The 22528-nt window shown below is 33.1% G+C and overlaps 1 protein-coding gene across 7 annotated transcripts in view; it reads right to left on the bottom strand.

Annotated features, from left to right (window-relative positions):
• The window catches only part of LOC148612450 (lymphoid-specific helicase-like), a 92568-nt gene that overhangs the window by 37045 nt on the left and 32995 nt on the right, over positions 1-22528 (bottom strand). For all 7 annotated transcript variants that reach the window (XM_088593883.1, XM_088593881.1, XM_088593880.1 and 4 more), the window contains exons 7-13: positions 18542-18612; positions 16652-16777; positions 14250-14342; positions 11347-11529; positions 7647-7870; positions 6892-7017; positions 1272-1374 (exon numbers count right to left, since the gene is read on the bottom strand). In XM_088593883.1, the coding sequence (XP_088450009.1) occupies positions 1272-1374; positions 6892-7017; positions 7647-7870; positions 11347-11529; positions 14250-14342; positions 16652-16777; positions 18542-18612 (926 nt within the window). The remainder of the gene's footprint in view (positions 1-1271; positions 1375-6891; positions 7018-7646; positions 7871-11346; positions 11530-14249; positions 14343-16651; positions 16778-18541; positions 18613-22528) is intronic.

Genomic DNA, 22528 nt, shown 5'->3' on the forward strand with positions numbered 1-22528 from the left:
ACAAAAAAACAGGTACACTATTGTAGATTCCAAATTTGAGTATGATCAATTACATTTAATAACAATGCATCCTACCAAAAACAAGAGGCTCCCAGGAGCCTGAATCACTCGTCTGGCACAATTTTAGCCTTTGAAGGGCTCACCTAATAAGAACTGTGATAAAAGTCACTACCAAAAACAAAATGACATTTATTCCTATAATGGCAAGGACCAATACAAGTGAATCCAACAGTTATGATCATAAAGAAATACACCATTCATTTTTTTCTGTTTTGATATACTATCTCTTGTATAATTTCTATTATTTTTTTAAAAGGGCATAAGCATGATGCTCTACATGTAGCTCCCTGGCAGGGAGAGACTGAATTGTTCACCTAAAAAATCTTAAATCTGGTGGAACAAGTATTAATTGTTTACCATCTTACATCATGCTAGACAACTTAGGTTTAGCATCAGCAATGATATATGCCATATTATATTTCATTACATTTTTAATTAAAATTTGTAGCACATGCAACAATCCTTTGAGTCACACAAGCCACACAAAAAGTGGATCAGTTGTAGAGCCACACAAAGAGTGGATCAGTTGTACAGTTGATAAAGGTTAACAATCCAATTCAATTTCAAAATAGTGGCACCTGTGGTTCCCTAGTTGATCTCAGAAACAGAGGGATGGAAGGAAAGATGAAACAAAAAGTTTATACCCCTGCAACTTGTTGTGTTGGGGTATAATGAGAACCTTAGATAGCCTTTGAGGGCTATTTGGTTTAACTATGCTGAACCATAATTATATCAATTGTAGAAGTCCTCACTTTCCCTATTACTTCCATGTTTGGTTATGATCAGTTCAGTATCAATAGCAGAAGTTAATCATTTGATGAGGGAATATTTGTTACTGGTTTAACATCTTTTGACAGATATTTCATGCATTTTGGGACAAATAAATCGACCATAATAAGAGCAATAGTTCAAGCCAGAGTTTCATAGTAAGCAAGCACACAAAAACAACAGACCTGAAGATTTAAACTTGTAACCCCACTAAGGCAACCCATCTTAACTCAAACACTAATATGCAGTGGCTACCAATCTTAAAGACTATGACTTGGCTGGATCCAGGTGAGCTAACTACTCAATAGGTGTCATCTACTCACAAGAGTTCTATCAATTTCATTCACATTTATCAATTCAAGCTTAAATTATATGTATCAATGCAGATTGACAGAAAGCCAAATTGTTCATTCTCTACTTATTGATTGGGAAGAAATAAATACCTGATGGAGCATGGACAATATATTGTTCTGTTGCTCTTCCTGGACAATCTTCTCATCTGCATCTGCTTCACAGATTCTTTCAACATCAAACCAGGCTTCAAAACTGAATTTAAAAAAAATTATCAAAAGTTATACGCTACCTAATAATAAAATGCTTAGCAGGTCTCAGCCTGATATGACCCCAGAGGTTGAACCCTGAACAGTTATTTGATATGAAATTTGATTGCAATGGACATTTGACTCAAGACAATAATTAGAACAGAATTGAGGTACTCCTTTTTGGGCCACTAATTTGAAAATCAATCAAAACCTTTCTTTGGAAGTACATGTATATGGATCATGTGCAGAAATCAGAAAAAGGCTTGTTTCTTGTCCCTTTGAAGCCCTTATTTTTACGTAATTGGCATAAGTCACAAACTCAAAAGGCAATCAAAATCAATCCCATTTATATGCCTAACGCGCAGTTACCTGGTATAAGTTAAATTGTATGAAATGCTTGCTTTTTCTGCTTTCAGGCCCTGGCTCCTAAAATCAATAAATACCAACCTTTCTTTTGTAATGAAGAATTAAATAAGGTCTTTGCATGAAAATAAAGTATCTAGAGACAACTACAATGTGAAAGATGACAAAGCCAAACCATTAAAATAAATACACATCAAAGTCATGTCAAGTTGAAATAATCATAACATTATCTACGTTAAAGATAGTTTCATATAAATAAATCTAAGGGCACTTAATCAAGTAAAAAACAAATCAAAGGACAAGATCCAGAAATTGGTTTAATCCTGGTTTGCCCACTTTTAATTACCCCAATAATAAATCAGTTGTACAAACAAAAAAGACAAAGGGTTCACTGACCATGAATTTGTTTAGTCCGTTTCAAATAGGTGTCATACATGTACATGTATGTTTCTATGTATATTTGAAGCAAGTTTTTTAATGTGTAAAAATGTAGAGAAAAGGAAAAGAAGTGCATATCTTAATATAATTTTTTTTTTTTAATTTTACAAAATACTTCCGGACAGTCTGTACTAAAGAATATGTTTTTATTTCATCTTTTTACATATCGTCCAAATGTTCTGGTAGATGTGGCCACTTTATAAGTACAAATAATAAGTAAGAAACTAAATCGCTTATTTGACAATTAAAAAAAATCATTAAGAAAATATTTTTTTTAGTTAAAGATTAAACTTTCAACTTATCAGACATTAATATGCAAACATAATATAAAAATATTTAATTTCAGTATGAAATGATGTACAAGGTATGATGAAGTACAATTTTTTAAAAGTTTCAGTTGATATTTTTACTGAAAACTCCATTACATGTAAACCGTGAGTTTATTTCCCGCCACTTTTTTTCTGTAACTTTTTATACGTCACTTTTTTGTATGACTTGTTTCTTAACATGTGTGCAACTGTTGTTGATATATGAAAATGGATTACCTGCTCTGAACTCAGATCTTAGTTCTTGAATGCTAAAATAATGATGCATGCGTCTTGTGATTGCCGTTTCACAACTGTCCAAGGAGACATTTTATTTCACCTCATTGTATAAATCTGTATGTTTAACAAAGTTATTTTGACTCAAAGTTGCTATATTTAATTCTTCCTGCAAGGAGAATTTTTATGAGTGTTGATGATTTTGATTTAACCTTGTGTTATACGCATGTCATACGCGCTGTAGCCGAATAAAATTTAATGCTGAGAAACGTTTAGGTTACATCGACTCCTTGCTATGAATATTATCAGCTAGACATGGTACCATACATTTTATTTTTTGTCTTGATGCTTAGTACTGTGTAGTAACATAGTGCATATATAATGCATATTTTTATTATTATATTTTCCTATTATTTATTTATTCATTCATATTTGTATTATTTACACATAATGCATTTTGTGTACTATTTGTACATTTGTTTGTAGCCTCTATCTAGGGAGATGCATATTCCGATTAATTAAGTAGTCAAATATAATATTCTTTATCAGATTTTACAGGTAAAATACAGGTAAAAATTATACCTACATTTCAGAAACAAACTGTAATTCTTAAAACAACTCAATCAACTATGTTTATTTCAACTATTAATCAAAAGTGGGCAAACCAGGATGACACCCAGAAATTCTACAAACAGGAATCATTTCAAGAAAGAATGAGGTAGAGCACATAAGAGTTTTAAAAATAGCCCAAAATATCAAAACTACTTAAACCAAAAGTGTGTTGTTCACCATATTTTCAATGTATATAATCACTGTGTAAAGTTTGAATAGTATAGCTTTAATACTTTTTGAGATACAGAGATTATACGAAGTAGGTCACCCAAAGCATGACAGACAGATGGGCCAAGTTGAGCAGCTAATAGACCTGCTTTTACCATTTTGGCATTGGTGATGCAGGTAAAAACCACTATATTTTGGTTGAAGAAAAATCAAATTTAGTTTTCTAATGTCACTTTAAACATGTTGGGAAGCAAAAAACTTCTGAGAAATAAATACTAACTTGATTCATGTTTAAATGAATCTTGGTTTAACTTAATCAGCTTAGTAGTAACATCAATTAGTGTTTTAAATAATATTAAAAACATTAAATTGTGAGTGTAAATCTAATTTTTTATTCACTTGTGACAGATAAGACATTTTATATGTATTGGAGTTTAAACAATTACTAGGCTGTCCAGGGTGTTCACACATTTACCAGTATGAGTGTAATTTAGCACCTGTCTAAGATGTATCAATGAAAGATACTGAACAAATAAACACCTTGAAGCATAACCTTTGAAGTCCTCATTTGCATTCAGCATAACTCCTTTAAGTTAAAATGTTTTCATCTTGTAAACAAACCAACCCCCATTTTGATATTTCCGATGTGTTCGCACATGCCCAATTCGATTAGCAATTTTGGAATGAATGAGGGAAACATTTTTTCAAAACTCTAATATTTAAGCAGGGATGATTTTATGAGGTCTGCAAACGAAGAGGAAATTGGCAAAATCAGAAGTAAATATACAGTAAAAAAATCATCCCTGTTTAAGTTTAAAGCATTATCTTTAATAATAGTGTAAAATGAAAAAAAAATCCACTTATGAATGGCAAGCTTGCACTTGGTTATGATCTTGTGTCCATTTTCACTTTGCATATTTTGAAAAAAACAAGCATTACATTAACTATGTGCTATTCATATGTTCAGTTGAAGATAAAAATCAACTTTTTTACTTAAATGTCAATACAAGAGAGAAAAGGCTTCTTATTTTTCCATCGTCTGAATATAGCTGAAATATTGCTGCTCGTACGTTAAACCCCAACAGACATCTTATTTTTCCAATAGTTTCGACTAAGACTGCTTGGTCATTTCACATTTTCCACAGAAAAAGGAATCCTTATATGACACCCTTATTGCTTTGGAACAGTACTTGAGATGCATCCATCCTTTACATGTCATATTGAGCCCACTTGACAAAAGAGATTGCAGTCTAATCTGAAACCCCCAAGCAGACTTCTCTTACAAATGCAACATAATTCTTGATCCTCAATCTCATCCTCACTGTTACCTTCTGTCACATTCACCTTCTTTGACTTAGGGACTAGAGCTTTCCCCTTCTTTTTTGCCTTTTCCTTTACTTACTTCAGGTCTCTTAGCAATGCAGTCTGTATCATTTTCTTTCATGTTGGTTGATGTATATGGGGTTTCAAATTTTCTTTTTTTGTTTGTTTTTTTTTCTGGATACTTTTTGTTGTTTTTGTGATGAGGTCTCACTAACCACTTCTAATGTTTCCATTACTTTACATGTTAAAAAAGTAATTTTCAAAGTCTCACTGTGAATTCCCAGGACAAATGACATCTTAAAGCTGCATACCATTGCGAAGCTTGGAAAATAAGGCTTCCAAAATCATAATGCTAATGGTACGATGATACTATAAATTCTTCACAAAATTTACTTGAATAAATAATACTGAAAATCCACATTTTTACCTGTTCTGCTAACTGACAGCATGGAGGCAAATTACTCACACATGTAAACAATATTCATACACTTTTGTAGTTAATTACATATATGATTTTAAAGTACACATTCTCAGCTTTATTTTGACTACTTTTAATCATAATACACACAAATAATGCACTTACAATGCATATGTCTAGGTTCAGTGTGTTTTTGGTACTACATAGGGGGTGGCCATTTGACCCGGAAGTGGTTAGTGAGATCTTAATGTTTGCTTCTGTTTTTCAAGGTCCTTCTCATGAATCATGTCTCAGAAAGTTAATGTTCTGTAATTGCAGCACCAAAAGATAGGACAAATGTCTTTGGTGGTGCATCATTTTCTTTCTTGGCATTTTCAAAACTAGTTACCTTCTCCTGAAATAACACTGTTACTGAACATGAGTTTGTCAATCCTTCCTTGTTTGACTGCTTGGATAAGACAACGTTGGCTAATCAGGGGTTGGAACAACACATGGTAATGATATTTGTGCATTGAATGGGAATATTCCTGTTTTCCTAAACCCAGCCATTATATTACCAACTGTCATTGATTTGTAGTATGCAGTTCAAATAATGCCAGGCAACAGTTGTCTAGTAGAAACGTTGTTTGGATTGTCATGCAAGTACTTGAGTACTTTTAAACTCAAACTTTTTTTGAAAGGGCTGAAAACCAAAACATCAAGTGGTTGCAAAATGTGACTACTATGGGGTGGCAGTATAAACATATGCACATCATCTTTTCTAGCAAGATCATTAACATCTAATATAATATGAGTTGCATGTCCATCATATAGCAAGATTAAATACCTTTGTGTTTCGTGAACAAGAAAGTGATTCTAGAATATCTCATAAATAACCCATCCATTTGGCGATGTTGTGAATTTGGAGCTTCCATTCCACTGCATACAAGTTCCTGTGTAAACCTTTGCCCTTTGTAGATTATGGATGGTGGGATTGTTTGACCGCAAGCACTAACAGCTGCTACTAGGTTTGTTGTACTGGATCTGCCTGACATTACACAGTATGGTTGATCCCCACATCTACACAAGATTTTGGGTGGATTATGATCAAGTGATATACCTGTTTATCAACATTCCATATTCTTCTTGGTTGATTAATTAGATAAGATCTGTCCAATATCTGTTTTAACTCATTGAAGTATGAAGATATGATCTCTGGAGTGATTGCACTACAAACTTTTTCCTGCTTTTTGGGATTTGTCATTTTAACTTGAGGGTTTCTTTTCGAAAAAGGCATAGCACCAACGTTTAGTGGGTTTTGAGCTGCTCCCTTTTGCCCTTGCCATATTAGCAGCTATCTCAAGGCCATATTAGGGGCTATCTCAAGGATCTGACATCAAACATAATAGTAACAATCCAGATGTATGGATTTTAAACCAATACAAATTGCGACTTGACAAAAAGTTCATCATACAAATTTTGCTTGAACCGATCAAAATGCGTCTCTGATTAGTAAAACTTTTCTCACAGTTACAAACTTAAAGCAAATAAATAGCTACAAATGAAGCAAATGAATTTTTTGTAAATATTTCAATGAAGAGTTATCATGTTTTCAATATCAACTACATGTACACTGTATGTATACAATATCAATATGTTACATATCCTAAATACCCACCTTCCTAAGTCATCAAATATCTCAGGCAACAGAAAGTTTAATAAGGACCACAACTCAGACAGATTGTTTTGAAGAGGGGTTCCGGTCAGCAATAGCCTATGTGTGTTCTTGTACAACCGCAGCTCCCTGAAAATAACAAATATAGATGGTGAACTGGTAGCAATGAATTACTTATTAGGCCAGACAGTCATACACTTTAAAATTCAATGCGTAACATGTCATGAATAGGTATTTGTATTTTTATTTATTATTATTTTTTGGCAAGTAGGACTTAACCTACATCTTTATCTAGATGCAGTATCCATGCAATAAAAAAATATTAGATTAACAAAGACCAATGTGAACCTCAAGTTGGAGTGATTTACTTTTACTTTACTTCGAAGATTTAGATTCTAAAAAGATATCTGTGTACACAAATCAAGGAATCAAAACAATACTTTACCACTAGCACTATGTCTGATAGAAAAAGTTACCAAATCAGTGATAAAACAACAATTATCACTAGAGGATTTATTTCAATAAACAAAATATCTTTAATGAATATAAAATTTGACTTCCGAAGAAAACAGTTAAAATACTAGTTAATGTCATAACATTACAAATAAAACATGCAAGATGTATGAGCTCATTATTCTAAGAACACTAATATAGCATTAATTACTAAAACTGAACAAATGTCAGCAATTAAATCATCATTCATGTTTACCTTAGAAATCTACAATACATCCCAAACATTGCTATGTATGCACATTTACCTTACAAGTCGACAATTGGTATTTTTTATCCTATGACCTTCATCTACTATCAAATACTTCCATTCAAATGTTTGTAATGCAGTTCTATCACGTATACACATTTCATATGAAGTGATAACTACAGGTCTGACCTCTACTCCTGGTCTAACTGGATAACGTTTGAAAATCTTCCTCCTCAAAGCTGGACGCAGTGTATTAAGACCATGATACACTACAACAGGAACCTGTAATAAATATCATTACTGATTTACTGAATAAGTATTATAACTCTTATCAAAACAAAACTTTAAAATAAACACAAATAGAACACTCCCTTCATATAAAGTTAAAGTGTAAGTTCCTGATTCTTGCAAGTAGGGTTAAATTGATTCAAATAGTCGAAAAAAGTAACTGTGCTAAGTATTACATCGAAAAGAAAAGGCAAACCATATTCTTCAGTGTATTACGCACATTCATGTATTCCACACACCACTTCTTGGCAAGGGAGATTGACGAAAAAAGTTTCCGTGCATAACATGCACTGAGAAGCAAGAAAAAATTACCAGGAGAAAACCATATTGAGATGAAAGGATTCCGGTAAATTCCCTGAATGTGTCTCCTTTCATCATTAATCTTTTGAATAAAAGTATTTTTTCATGTTTCCCTGCATTTGCAAGCCATTTATTGATTAAAATACAGCAATGTAATGGATCCATTCAATGGGTCAGCTAAAATGTTTACATTTCCTGTTCATATGCAAATCAGGTATTTCCATAAAATAATGGTATCGAGTCTGATCGATTATAAAAAAGATGTTTTAATTTGCCAAGCTTGTGTATTGATATTTGACATCTGGAAACAATTCATCAAGCGATTTAAAGGATTAGTGACAATTGTTTTTTGTTTTCACCTCTTAAATTGATCATTTGTTATTTGATAATTAATTGACAATGGGTCCAAGGACTCCCGTTATAGTCTATTTAATGCTCCACCACAAATAGGTGAGAAGTTACAATTAGAACAGAGTTTTGAGAGAAAAATAAGCTAGTCACGGTTTTTCGTATGAACTATGAAATGCAAGAAAACGCATTGATGGATAAAACAACTATTAAATAGCAGTAAAACCTTACTTATTTCATATAAAATTGTTCTAAAAATACAAAATGGCTCATTGTTGTCTTCTGTAGATGACATCAGTTCTGATTCCCGGAAATTACAGAAAAAAATCTAGCAACTCATTGTTTTGTGTATACTGCGCACCCCCCCCTTTCCTGGAACAAAGAAAAAGTTGAAAAAAGTGTGTGGTATACATGGAAGAATACGTTAACAGAGATATTGACTTTTTTATAACTTAAAGAGACTAGGTTTTGTTTAATGTTGATGACATCACAAGAACAGAGGCAGGGGGGTAATTTGATTCTTGCAGAGTTAAATATATATACAGGCGAACCTTGTTAAGTCGAAGTCAAAGGGAGCATGCAAAAATGTTCGAGTTATCCAAGGTTCGAGTAATCTGAGGTCGAGGATAAACCGGAAATACTATTAGTTTGGTCCATGATTGTTTCTGTATTTACATCATTTGTTATGCTTGTACAAGTACATGTACTTCACTTAACACGGTACTTCGTAATGTCATTCGTTTCATATCAGAAGATATCTTTTTTTTGTATGTGGTATATCATGTTTGAAATACTGAATGGCACAGAGTGTTTTAGTGAAATTTCCTTTTTATTTTTTCTATATCAAAAACATCATAGTTCATAACATGCTGTGTTTGATTCACAGTTAGGAGTATTGTCAAAATATGTGCTCTATAATATTACGATAAAATTTCAGATTCACTAGCGAAACAAATGTAGTCGTTGAAATACCCGTTTGATGTTTCATTAAATAGTCAGATACCATTACAATTCATCTGTATTTTTTTTTTTTTTTTTTTCAAAATATCCGATATCACTGTTAGTGTAAATTCCGGCGTGTTAACAATTCGTTTCTTTTAAAAACACGCACAATTTTAAATTAGTTAAATAAACAAATCAAACCATAGTGTCAACAAATTAATTTTAAAAGCACGCTTATTGTTGTTAAAACACATTTCAATCATGGTTTGTAATAAAGCAATCAGTTTTCCAACTAATTAGTTGACTTCGAGACATCAGGGTTAATTAACATTGAAGCCCCAGCGAGGGGACTGATTGATTACTTCCGAGTTATCTGAGGTTTTGATTCATCCGAGTTCGAGTCATCCGAGGTAAAATTGTATTGGAGTAAGGGGAATTTTGCTGGGACTTTGTAATTAATTCGAGTTATCCGAGATTTCAACTAATCCGAGGTCGACACATCGAGGTTCGACTGTATACATTTTTTTTTAATACGGTATTCATTATAATGTAAATCAAAATTGCTTTTTTCCCCAAAAAAATAGTCATTTAAAATTTTTACAACATTGATTATGATATAAAATTTTTTTTTTTTTTTTCAAACAAGAAGCTCCCAGCAGCCTGAATCACTCACCTGATTGAATTTTGCCTTTCAAGGGCAATATATTCAACAAGAATTGACAAACAATTTTGACTCAACAATTGAAAGTTTCTTTAAATCCATCATACTTTTCAAGATATTGACTGAAAACTGTAAAAAAAAAAAAAAAAAACAACAACAAAACAAAACAAAACAAAACAAAAAAGAAAGAAAAAAAAAAAAAAGTCATTTTTCCCCTTTCAAGGGCAATAACTCTTACAAGGAGTCGTCTGACAACTTTTATCTTAGAAGACTTTTGTAGTTCTAATAATAAGGATCATTTCAGCTATTGAAAGAACTTGGCTAAACCTCAGTTTTGGAGATATCTACGAAAAAGTACTGTCTGACCCCTATGTTCTATTTTTAGTAATGGCGGCAATGTTTTTTGACAAATAAAAAATCCCCATATCAGTTCTATGCAGGATACCCCAAAGAACATTCATACCAAGTTTGCTTCCCATTGGTCAAGTAGTGTCAGAGGAGAAGATTTTTGAAAGAAATAACATAAAAAAATAGCAAAAAAACGTTGAAAAAGGGCAATAACTCCAACATGGCTTAATAGATTAAAATGAAAAATTTCACTATTTTTTAGTAACAGTGGTCATGTTGTTTTTACATTAAAAATCCCTACATAAGTTCTATGCAGGATACACCAAGGAACATTCATATCAAGTTTGGTTTCAATTGATCAAATAATGTCAGAGGAGATTTTTGAATGCATTTTTTTCCCACCTTTCAAGGGCAATAACTCTTAAATAGGTTGTCTGATCTATGAAGACTTTTTGGGCCTTTTAATGAGGATAGTTTCCCCACACATAGATCTCATCATACTGAACACTTTTACCTATTGTCAGAATTAGGTTTAACCTAAGTTTTGGAGATATATGCTAAATCCTATTATCTGACTCCAATAATTTATTTTCAGTCACAGCGGCCATGTTTATGGACGAATCAAAAATCCCAAGAAACATTCATACCAAGTTTGGTTCCAATTGGTCAAGTAGTGTCAGATGAGAAACGTTTTGAAAAATTGTTAACAATGACGACTGACAACAACAGCTAGTGAGCTAAAAAAATAACAAAGACATGTCAATGGCTTTACTGATTTTTTTATTTTATTTTTTTTTATTTCTAACATTGGACGATCTCAGTTCATAACTCTAGTTATTAGTTAGTATATTGTGATTGAGATGATATATACCTTGGGGGCAAATCTTTCAAATTCTGACTGCCAATTTGGTAAGGTAGACAAAGGAACTACAACTAAGAAAGGACCAGGGACACCCATGTTAACAAGGTGAGTCATCATTGCTATGCACTGAACAGTCTTCCCCAGTCCCATCTCATCAGCTAATATACCATTAACTCCATTCTCATAAAGTACCTAAAAAAGTCAACATCAGAATATACTTATTATAAAGAACAATCCTAACAATGAAGCAAAGAATACTTTACAATAATTTAAAAACTAGAGGCTCTAGTCAAAAATAGTCTTTTTAGCTTTCTAAAATTAGACTCTAGAACAAATCAATCATAGTACTTTTTTTGTATCTTCAAAGGGCAATAATTCTGACATAGGTAAACAGATGTTTATAAAAAAAAATCAGCATAGGTCAGTGTCGCCATGCTGATCATTTTGCAATTTGACCCTTAAGGTCTACTTCAAGTTACTGCAGCCATGTTTTTCGCCAGATCAAAAATCCCCACACACAGATTGTTAAAGATGTTCAAAATAACATTTATGTTAAATTTTGTTTCCATCCATGTAGAAGTTTCAGAGGAGAAGTTGGAAATTTCAAATAAAGGGGGGGGGGGAGGGGGCAATCCATTTCAGGATCCATAACTCATTCATTCCTCAATGGTACTTCCTGAAAATTCTGGTGTAGGTCCATCCCATTCTGCAAAAAAACTTTACCCTCCCCCAGATTTTTGCTAAACCCAATTGTTTTTGAGGTAATGTGTATAAACCTGCAATTTAACCCCTAAGATCTATTTTTAGTAACAGCTACCATGTTTTTTGCCAGAACGAAAATCCTCATGCACAGTTAGTTAAAGATATTCTACATAACATTTATGCTAAGTTTTTATTATAATCTATCTGGTAGTTTCAGAGAAGATTTTTAAAATTGGAAATGCAAAATTCAGGGAAAAATACATTTCAGGACACACAACTTATACATTCATCAACAGATCTTTCTGAAAATTTCGTCATAGGTCCATCCCGTCATGCTGAATAATTTTACCCAGCCAGATTTTAGCTAAATCCGACTGCTTTTGATTCATGTGCAAAATTCTGCACTTTGACCCCAATGGTCTATTTTTTTTAACAGTGACCCTGTTTTTTGCCAGATCACACACAAGCGTTGTTAAAAATACCATTAGGAACATTCATACAAAGTTTGGTTACAATCTGTCGAGTAATTTCAGAGGAGAAGACGTTTGAAAAAGTTTACAGACGACAGACAAGGGACACATAGTGATGGCAATAGCTCACATGGCCTTTCGGCCTGGTGCGCTAACTAGAGGCTCTAGAGTAACGGCGGCCATGTTTTTTCATGGATCAAAAATCCCAACGGTCATTTTGTGCAGAACACCCTAAGGAACAATCGTGCCAAGTTTAATACATGTCAGTCCAGTAGTTTCAGAGAAGATTTTTTTAAAATTGTCCACGACGATGACGACGATGGACGCCAACTGATGGCATAAGCTCACTTGGCCTTTGGCCAGGTGAGCTAAAAATGAGTTGTTCAATGACTTTGACTCTATGAAGACTTCGGTAGGCTTTAAAAGGAACATTTCATCAATTGAAAGTTTCTATTTACAGCCAAACTTAATGCGTTCAAACTAGGATTGCTCTAACACCGGGGATTTCTGGAACACAATTCAAAGTACCGAAATTTTCTTATAATATAAATATCCATATTTTTCTCGAACTTCAATTTTCTGGAACAATCAAAGTGACTAGGTGGTCCCTTTGGTAATAAATTATAGAGAATAACCCTCACTAAATACAACTTATCAGCCATTTTGTCAACTTGGGTAATGAAAGGTGTGAAAAACTGAAACCTTATCATAAATCAACATGTCAGTTTAGTTCATTACAGGTAATATTTAAGTCATCACTAATTAGATAGCTTTATGGAAGTTTGATAATGTTCTGAAGTCGGCCTAATTAAAAGCATCTAAGAAAATTAGATGAAAACAAACTGTTGACCAAGGAAATCGAACTCTTCAGATTTTTAATTCTTAAAGGCAAACACAGAATTTTTAATGCCCACAAATCAACATAACCTTCCGAACTCGAACAAAAAATATCTAAAAAATTTTAAAAATTAGCAAGTAAGCAATTTCTAATGATAAAGTTCAACCCCAACAAGCAATGAAAAAAATTCAGATATTTACAACCTTCAGATTCTCAAACTCCTAAAAAATCAAAGTTGATTTTTATAGGGTGTGGCTCCTTTGACCCCTTATAATTAAAACAACATAAAAGATGTCTGAAATCTTATTCAAAAAATGCAAGCAGGAATTTTTATGAGGAATCCAATAAAAAGAAATTTGAATTCAGAACAAAAATTAAAAAATGTTCAATCATTTTTTTTTTTTTTACATTGCCCAACTTTTACCCCATATAACAAAAAACACACAACATCTATTGATACATTTCCACAATTAATTTAGGAACACAATAAAAAAAGAATAATAAGAATAAAATAAAATAAAATAAAATAAAAAACAAAAAAAAACACCATACATTCTACATGGGTCTTAATAAAAGACCTATTTTTACCCTTTTTGCCCCATTTCTAAAACAGTTGGGGTCAGGAAGTCCAAATTAAATAGCAGTCTTCCTTTAGTGGTTAGTAAAATCATATCAAAATTTCAGAAAAATTGGTCAACCATAACTTAAGTTATCATATGGAAAGAAGGTGTCCCTCAATGACTTATATGAAGACCGAGACTGCACCAAAACATTATAAAACTTTACATGATAGAGTTACAGACACAATACAAGAAAACTGCTAAATGAACAGGTTAAGCAATTATCAACTCTCCAATATTTGCAAGGAATAAAGGAACTGATTTTTCTAATATCTTATTAACCTTAAGCCAATTGTAGCCCTCTAACTGGTAAGTTCTCAGGGAACCTCCTGTAAACAATTCTGAAGGTTTTCCAGATATCTCATCTATATTGTCCTAAAAATATAAAAAAAATTAATATGTATCTAGCATTCTATGACATATCTACAACACTGGAGAAATGTTTAACAGGTCAGAGCTCCATACCACTAAAGAGGTCAACCCCTGAAAATTTACACACACACTTCTCTGTATTTCCTAATGCTATCATTTTGTATTGCAATTTGTTTGATATTAGTCAAATTTTACAAAATGCAGCTTTCTGTGACCAGAATTCCAGAGGAGTTGAAGTCCCCACCCCCTAAAAATATGTCGGCCTTCCTTTTGAGACAATGTACCTAGAGGTACGATTTCAAAGAGATCAATGCACTTTAATTCAAGTCATTGTTCAAACAACTGTTTATTTCTTGCCCCACATTTTCACAAAATGAAATAAAAAGCTTTGCAGAGTGCAGCATGACACGACATCAGTGGTTGAACTCTGAAAGGTGGGGCAAGTATGGACACAATATTAGTTATTGACACACTCAAGCATAGGGACTTACAATTCATTACTGACACAACAACTGCTTTGGACACTATATTGTGCAAAATTATTTGACATTAAAATAAAAATTTTCAAAATCAGACCTTAAAAAAAAACTGAAGGCTCTAGAGTTCAAATAGCTCACCTGGAGAACTTGAAAACATGAGGCAGTACCATTTGATCATTTGAAGCTTAAATGGTCTCTGGTGACCATCTTATTTAATCAAGCAGAACCAAATTTTATTAGATGTTAAAGGCATCCCTTTTATTATTTCTTCCAAGTTTTATCATTATTGGCTTATTAAAAGCAAAAATGTATGCCAAAACAAGTGACCCATAGGGTTTCAATAAAAAAATTTAAGTGGCCACAGCCACCTGCTGAGCCACCTAAAAAATGAATAGTTTGTAGAGGGCAAAGAGGTGTTGATCTTAGAAAATTGATCAATCAGAGGCTAAATGGCCTCTGGCAGCCATCTTGTTCGGTTCAGCAGAACCAAAATTTATCAAAATTGTCCCTTTCATTTTCACAAGTTTGGTCACTACTGGCTAAGTAAAAGCAAAAATATAGGCCAAAATGTGTTGTCTCACAGGATTTAAATGGCACCTTCAAGTGGCCATAGCTACTTGATGAGCCACCTACCCGACACAAAAAGTGGATTGTTTGTAATAGGCATTGAGGTAATTAATCTCATCAAGTTTCAAAACATAAATACCTGCAGTTTCAGAGAAGTTGATCTTTGAAAACTGGCAAATAAGAAGCTTACATGTGTAAATGGCCTTTGGCAGCCATATTGTTTCATCAGGCAAAACCATAGGTGAATATTTTGCAAAAGCTTTTGAATACATCATTTCTGCCAAGTTTCGTTAAAATTGGTCAAGGGATTTTCATGTTGTTGAGCAAAATGTGAAAACCTTAAGGATGACAGACAACTGACGACAGAGGCAATGTGATGAAGTAAACTCACTGGAACCCTCAGTCAAGGTGAGCTAAAATACCGATCAAATAGATTAAAATAAGATGTGATATTCAAGCCCTGTTACAGACTTCTATTGTTTAAACAGGGCATATTTCTTAAACTTGAGAAACTTATGATAAGAACTATCTAAGAGTAAAACTACGTAAGTTGTGAGCAATGCTGACTAAAATAATGCCCTCACTATACCATTTGGTAACATGTAATAAAGATTCTGTGAAAGTTTCATTCAATTCCATTCAGTGGTGTTAGAGGAGTAACAGATAAGAGATGGAAACCCCTCTCCTTGTCCTCATATTCACAAATGACAGTCCATGTTATGTTCTGTGAAACCTCAAAATTGATTCAGATCAAAATCTAAAATAGGAGGTGCACAATGGGAACATGCAATGATGATTCTGTAAAAAATTCATTTACTCCATTTTATGCTGTAGAAGGAATAGTGGATAGAAGAGGAGCAACCCTAAATCCACATATTCACTAATGACAAAGTCCATGTTTTGCTATGCAAAACCCCTTAATTGACTTTGATCATAATCTAAAATAGAAGGTGCACAATGGGAACATGTAATCAATATTCTGTGAAAGTTTCATTTAATTCCATTCAGTAGAATAGAAAGAGGAGCTGATTGAGATGGGTTCCCCCACTGAAACTAAAGGAAGGAAGGAAATACAAATGGAAGGACAAACAGCCATATCACTATATACCCCAACTTTACACTGGAAGGTATAAGGTTTGAACAATTAAGCCCAGATAACGAAATGAGAAAAATTTCAGAAATTATCCAATGCCAGTTTATGATTGAACACTACAGTATGAATCCAATCTTTTTTTCTGTAAAATGAACAACCCTAAGAATATTTACTCCATTCTTTGCTTCTTGAGTTGATTTCTCCTCATGTTCCCCATTATTTTGATCAGGATGATTTTCTTTATCTTCAAAAGGATTTTTGTCAATACTCTCTTCAGTCATCCCATCTTTCTTCTGCTTCTAAAATAGGAAAATTATTAAAGGCACATCAAATCTAATAATTAAGATCTTCCAAGAGCACAGCATGACACTACTGCAGCATCAATTTCTATTCTCTTCAGACAAGTATGGATACACTGATCATCATGAACACAACTGTTTTTGGACACAATAAAGCCAAAATTTGAATGTAAAAATTTTAAAAACTGGACCAAAAATTTAAGTTTATTTGTTGGGGTGTGTTAAAAGTCGAAAGAGACGTCTGAAATCTCCTTAAAATTAAAAAAAAAAGATACTGACAAAAAACTGCACAAAAAAACACCCCCACAATTTTTCACCTTTCAAAGGCCATAATACTAGTCTTTCCTCTAAGTAGACAGTAGATTTTTGATTTTTTTCTCATCTAAAGCTATTTGCCTGTGATGAAAATTTTGGCCTCACTTTCTTTTTATTACGTTTTATTTCTATTTTATTTGTATTCAGTTCCAAATTTTAATTTTTTTAATTTGGGTAATTTTTACGTTTTTTCATCTTGAATCAAATCAATTTAATTACATAATCTGAAAATTATACAGAAGTAAAAAAAAAAAACAAACAAACAAAAATCAAAATAACTTAAAATTTTAGTAGCCAATATGCATAGTTCTAACACAGTAGAAATTTCAGTAGCCCACACCAAATTTTTGGAGATTGGCATGTGAACCCCTGCTAATTACAAACCCTGTAAATGACCTTTCTTTCCTTAGTTGAAATAACTCTTTTTCAAACCCATTAAAGGTTACATAGCTTTTTACATATCTTAACATCGTGCCCACTTCCGCATATTGGTTAAGTTTTATTGAGTTCAAATGAGTTTCCCTAACCATATTTTGGTGTGAATCGTGCATAACTTTTTTACATAAAAAAAACATAGGGTGCATATAATCAAATAAAACTCGAAAGCAGACCTCCCTCTCAAAATTTACTGAAAGTGGGAGAGATTTTGTTAAGTGATATCTACAGAAGCAGACAATCTTTGATCTTTGATCTATTTCTCGTGACATCCCCTCCCTTGAAAGATGACACACAATGTTTCCCTATACTACAATGACATTAAATTGATGGTCTTCATCTCAGGTTTGAGATCAAATCATTTTGACAAGAACCGAAGTAATTTATTGTGATTATAAGCCAAAACTTATAATCTAATATAAGGCTAACTCTTCCACTTAGACAAAGGCAAATAAGCCACTGTAAGGGGAAGATTTTTTTTTAATGAAATATCAGGAGGCTGTGTGATATAATAAATTCTTGTATCATTTAACTACTTTTTTCACAATAGAATTCAACAGGAACACAGTAAACCACCATTACTTTCATTTCTGAGTACTGGTCAGCTGATTTGAGGCTGCTGATTGTGGTAAATTATACCTTACAATTACTGTCAAGAACAACAGTGGGGTAAGGTAATCATTACACAAGACAAATAACTGATAATCGATGGGTGCAACTGCAAAACTAGCAAGCAACTGATTCACAGGCTTCCCTTCAGCTAATGTGTCACTCATATTTTGATGTCTGCTATGCTTACTACATTTGAACAGATCAGTATTAAGCTTATGCCTGCAGTGGATACATGCTTATAGTGGAAAGTTTTTTTACATAGATTGGAATGATAAAAACATCCTGTGCGACACACATAATTGTGCACAATACATACTATAATACAGTAAGAGTTACATGGATCCAGACAAAAAAGGGTGATTTCTATATATCCCAAAAACTACTAAGCAAATAAAAATTTACTTTTAAGTAGTCCGACATATCCGGTGAATTAGCACATTGATTGGCTTTCCTCTTTCTTCCTCGTTTGGAACCTAAAAAGCAAGAATAAAGCACTGACTTCTACTACAAGTACTGTATCATGGTAAAAAAAGGCCTAAAAAAATATTGTGTTTCCATATACCAGTCCAACCTTTAATAATATGTCAGTTTTTTAACAGATTATTACCCATAGCAGCTTTTAGTTGATCAAAATATGTTAGAAAATATTTCCTTGATGGGTTAAAATCCAAGAAATCAGATTTCTTTTATTCAATACATTGACGACAACATTTCAGGTTATTGACTGTAAACACACATCATATCTATATAATGTCTGAAAATAAAAATTATCAAATAAACAAGAGGCTCACAGGAGCCTGAATCACTCACCTTGTTATATTTTTGCCTTTCAAGGGCAATGACTCTAACAAGAAGTTGTCCGACAATTTGGACTCCTCGAAGACTTTGGTAGGACTTATCATGAGGATCATTTCATCAACTGAAAGTTTCATTCTATTATAGTTTTCAAATAATTGACTGAAAACTGCAAAAAACTTAATTTTTTGCCTTTAAAGGGCAATAACTCTTATATGGAGTTGTCTGACAACTTTGATCCCTGGAGACTTTTGAATGTCTTATAAGAATAAGAATCATTTCAGTAATTGAAGTTTCATTCTATCTATCATAGTTCATTTTTTCACCTTTCAAGGGCAATAACCCTTACATGGAGTCATCTGACAACTTAGATCCCTAAAGACTTCTGTAGGCCTTATAATAAGGTTATTTCAGCAATTGAAAGATATTGGCCAAACCTAACGGTTTTGGAGAAATATGCAAAAAAACTACTAAAGACCCTTATGTTCAATTTTTAGTAATGGCGGGAATGTTTTTTAACAGATCAAAAATCCAAACCCTCATTTTGTTAAGGATACCCTAAAAAACAGAAATACCAACTTTCATTGAATTCTGTATAGTAGTTTCTGAGAAGAATATTTTTTAAAGTAATAACATCAAAAACAGCAAAAAAAAATACCCAAAAATGGCAATAACTCCAATATGGGTCAATATATTCTCACCAAAGTTAGACAACAGATGAATCTCATTATGCTGGATACTTTTACCCATGTCAGCATTTAGCTAAACCTAACGGTTTTGGAAATACATGCACATATCTGCTGTCTGACCCCTATCTTCTATTTTTAGTAACAGCGGCAATGTTTTTTGACCGATCAAAAATCCATAAGGTCATTTTGTGCAGGATAATCTAAGGAAAGTCATTATAAGTTTCATGCAAATCCCTTCAGTAGTTTTAGAGGAGATGATGTTTGAAGAAATTGTTAACGACGACGACCATGGATACCAAGTGATGACAATAGCTCACATGGCCTACAGCCAGGTGAGCTAAAAAGTATAAAAAATATTTTCCCCCCTTAGAAACCATACATTTACAGAAATATGAAAAATAGTTCAGATGAAAAACAAATTAGAAGGTGCAAAATGGCATCCTAAGATAAAGAACATGTGAAAGTTTCATTTAAATTCCATTCAGTGTTTTAATGACAAGTCCTCCTCAGCAGTCTTAAGCCTAAGTCCATGGTTTGCATCAGGAAATCTCATTCAGATTTAAGACTAGAAAAACCATTTATGATATCCCATAAATGATTTAAGCATTCAGAAGGGGAAAGAAATAGCAAGTGCTCAATGGCATCATGTGTGAACGTTTCATCAAATTCTGTAAGCTGTTCTAAAGAAGTTGTGGATTAGAACTAGGGATGGAAAAACAAACCGGGACAGCATGATCACAGGGCTAGAAAATACTACAGGTTAAATAGCACAAGGCTATAAGATTTGCCTTCAGTCTAGGTCTGTGCCTAGACAGATTTTAATTGCAGGTCTTCTGTCAATAGAGCAAAAGAAACTAATCTACCTTTCTTATTACATGTAGAAAAGTTTTGTTCTTAGTGTAGTGGAAATGGCAAAGTAGTCTGAAATTGAAGCTGTCATTTCTGCTGATTTTGGTCATCATTGGCTCGGGAAAAGCAGATATAGGCCAAAATGTTTCAATGGCAAGTTTGAGTGGCTGCAACCAACCACTAAGCAACCTGAGCCACACAAAAAGTAAATTGTTTGTGGAAGGCATTAGAATTGGCCAATCAGAAGCTTAAATGGTCTCTGGTGACCAAATTTGTCCCTTTCTTTATTTCATTTCATAACAAAAGATGAAAATCTAAAACTCTTAGTAAAAGTCATTTATGTAACATTTCTCAAAAACAAAAATAAAATTTTTTTTTAGGATAAAAGATTTCCACTTTAGAAATACAATTTGAGCATTAAAAACATGCTCGAAAGATAATAAGAATGCAAGATTTTGCTTCAAATTTGCAAAATGTTCCTTTCGAAGTGGAAATTTCTGTTAACTTAGGGACTATCACATTTGACTCAGTTATGACTCAAGAACAACAACAGCAATAAAAGTTTCATTCTATCTATTATAGTTTTCAAGATAATGGCTGAAAACTATATACATAAAAACAAGAGGCTCCCAGGAGCCTGAATTGCTCACCTGGTTGAATTTTGTCTTTTCAAGGGCATTAAATTTAAGAAGAATTTCTATCACAGTTTTCAAGATATTAGCTGAAAACTGTAAAAAAAAAACAAAAAAAAAACACCAACATTTTTCCCTTTTCAAGGGCAATAACTCTTACAAGGAATCGTCTGACAACTTTTATCCCTGAAGACTTTTTGTTATCCTAATAATATGAATCATTTCAGCTATTGCAAGAATTTGGCTAAACCTAACAGTTTTGGAGATATATACGAAAATCTATTGTCTGACCCCTATGTTCTATTTTTAGTAACGACAGCCATGTTTTTCGACAGTGCAAAAATCCCCACATCAGTTCTATGCAGGGTACATCAAGAAAAATTCATACCAAGTTTGGTTCAAATTGGTCTAGTAGTGTCAGAGGAGAAGGGTTTTGAAAAATTGTTAACGACGAGAACGACAGACGCCAAGTGATGGCAATAGCTCACTTGGCATTCGGCCAGGCAAGTTAAAAAGAAATCATTTTTCATCTTTCAAGGGCAAAACTCTTACAAGCAGTTGTCTGACAACTTTGATCCCTGGAAACTTTATAATAAGGATCATTTCAGCAGTTGCATGAAATTGGCTCAACCAAACAGTTTTGGAGATATAATACGCAAAAAAAACCTACTGTCTGACCTCTTTGTTCTATTTTTAGTAACAGCAGCCATGTTTTTTGATGGATCAAAAATCCCCACATTGGTTCTATGCAGGAAACCCAATGAACATTATTACAAAGTTTGGTTCCAATTGGCCAAGTGGTGTCAGAGGAAAAGATTTTTTAAAGAAATAACATTAAAAATAGCAAAAAATGTCGCAAAAAGGGCAAATACTCCAACATGGCTTAATAGATTAAAATGAAAATTTGACTACAGATGGATCTCATCATACTGAACACTTTTCCCCACTGTCAGAATTTGGCTAAACCTAACAGTTTGGAGATTTATGCAAAAAACTACTGTCTGACCACTATGTTCTACTTTCAGTAAAAGCTTTTATGCAAGAAACCCTAAGGAGCATCTGGGCAAAGTTTCATATAATTCCAATTAGTAGTTTCAGAGGAGAAGATTTTTGAAAAATTGTTAATGTACAACGACAACGGATAACCATGACAGACGACAAATACGGACGCAAAGTTATGGCAAGGTGAGCTAAAAAAAATAAATCATTCCACCATATAACCTAATTACCGTATTCTTCCATGTATTCCGCGCACCCTTTCTTAGCGAGAGAGAGTGACAGAAAAAGTTTCCATGTAAAATGCGCACTGGGAAGAAAGGCAAAATCACAAGGAGAAGACCACATTGAGATGAAAGGATTCCAGTAAATTCCCTGAAATGCGTATCCTTTCATCATTAATTTTTTAAATAAAAGTATTTTTCTAT

Source organism: Perna viridis, chromosome 7 (genome assembly GCF_037379345.1).
Source record: "Perna viridis isolate PV_CMFRI_1.1 ecotype Kerala chromosome 7, ASM3737934v1, whole genome shotgun sequence".
Classification (NCBI taxonomy): Eukaryota; Metazoa; Mollusca; class Bivalvia; order Mytilida; family Mytilidae; genus Perna; species Perna viridis.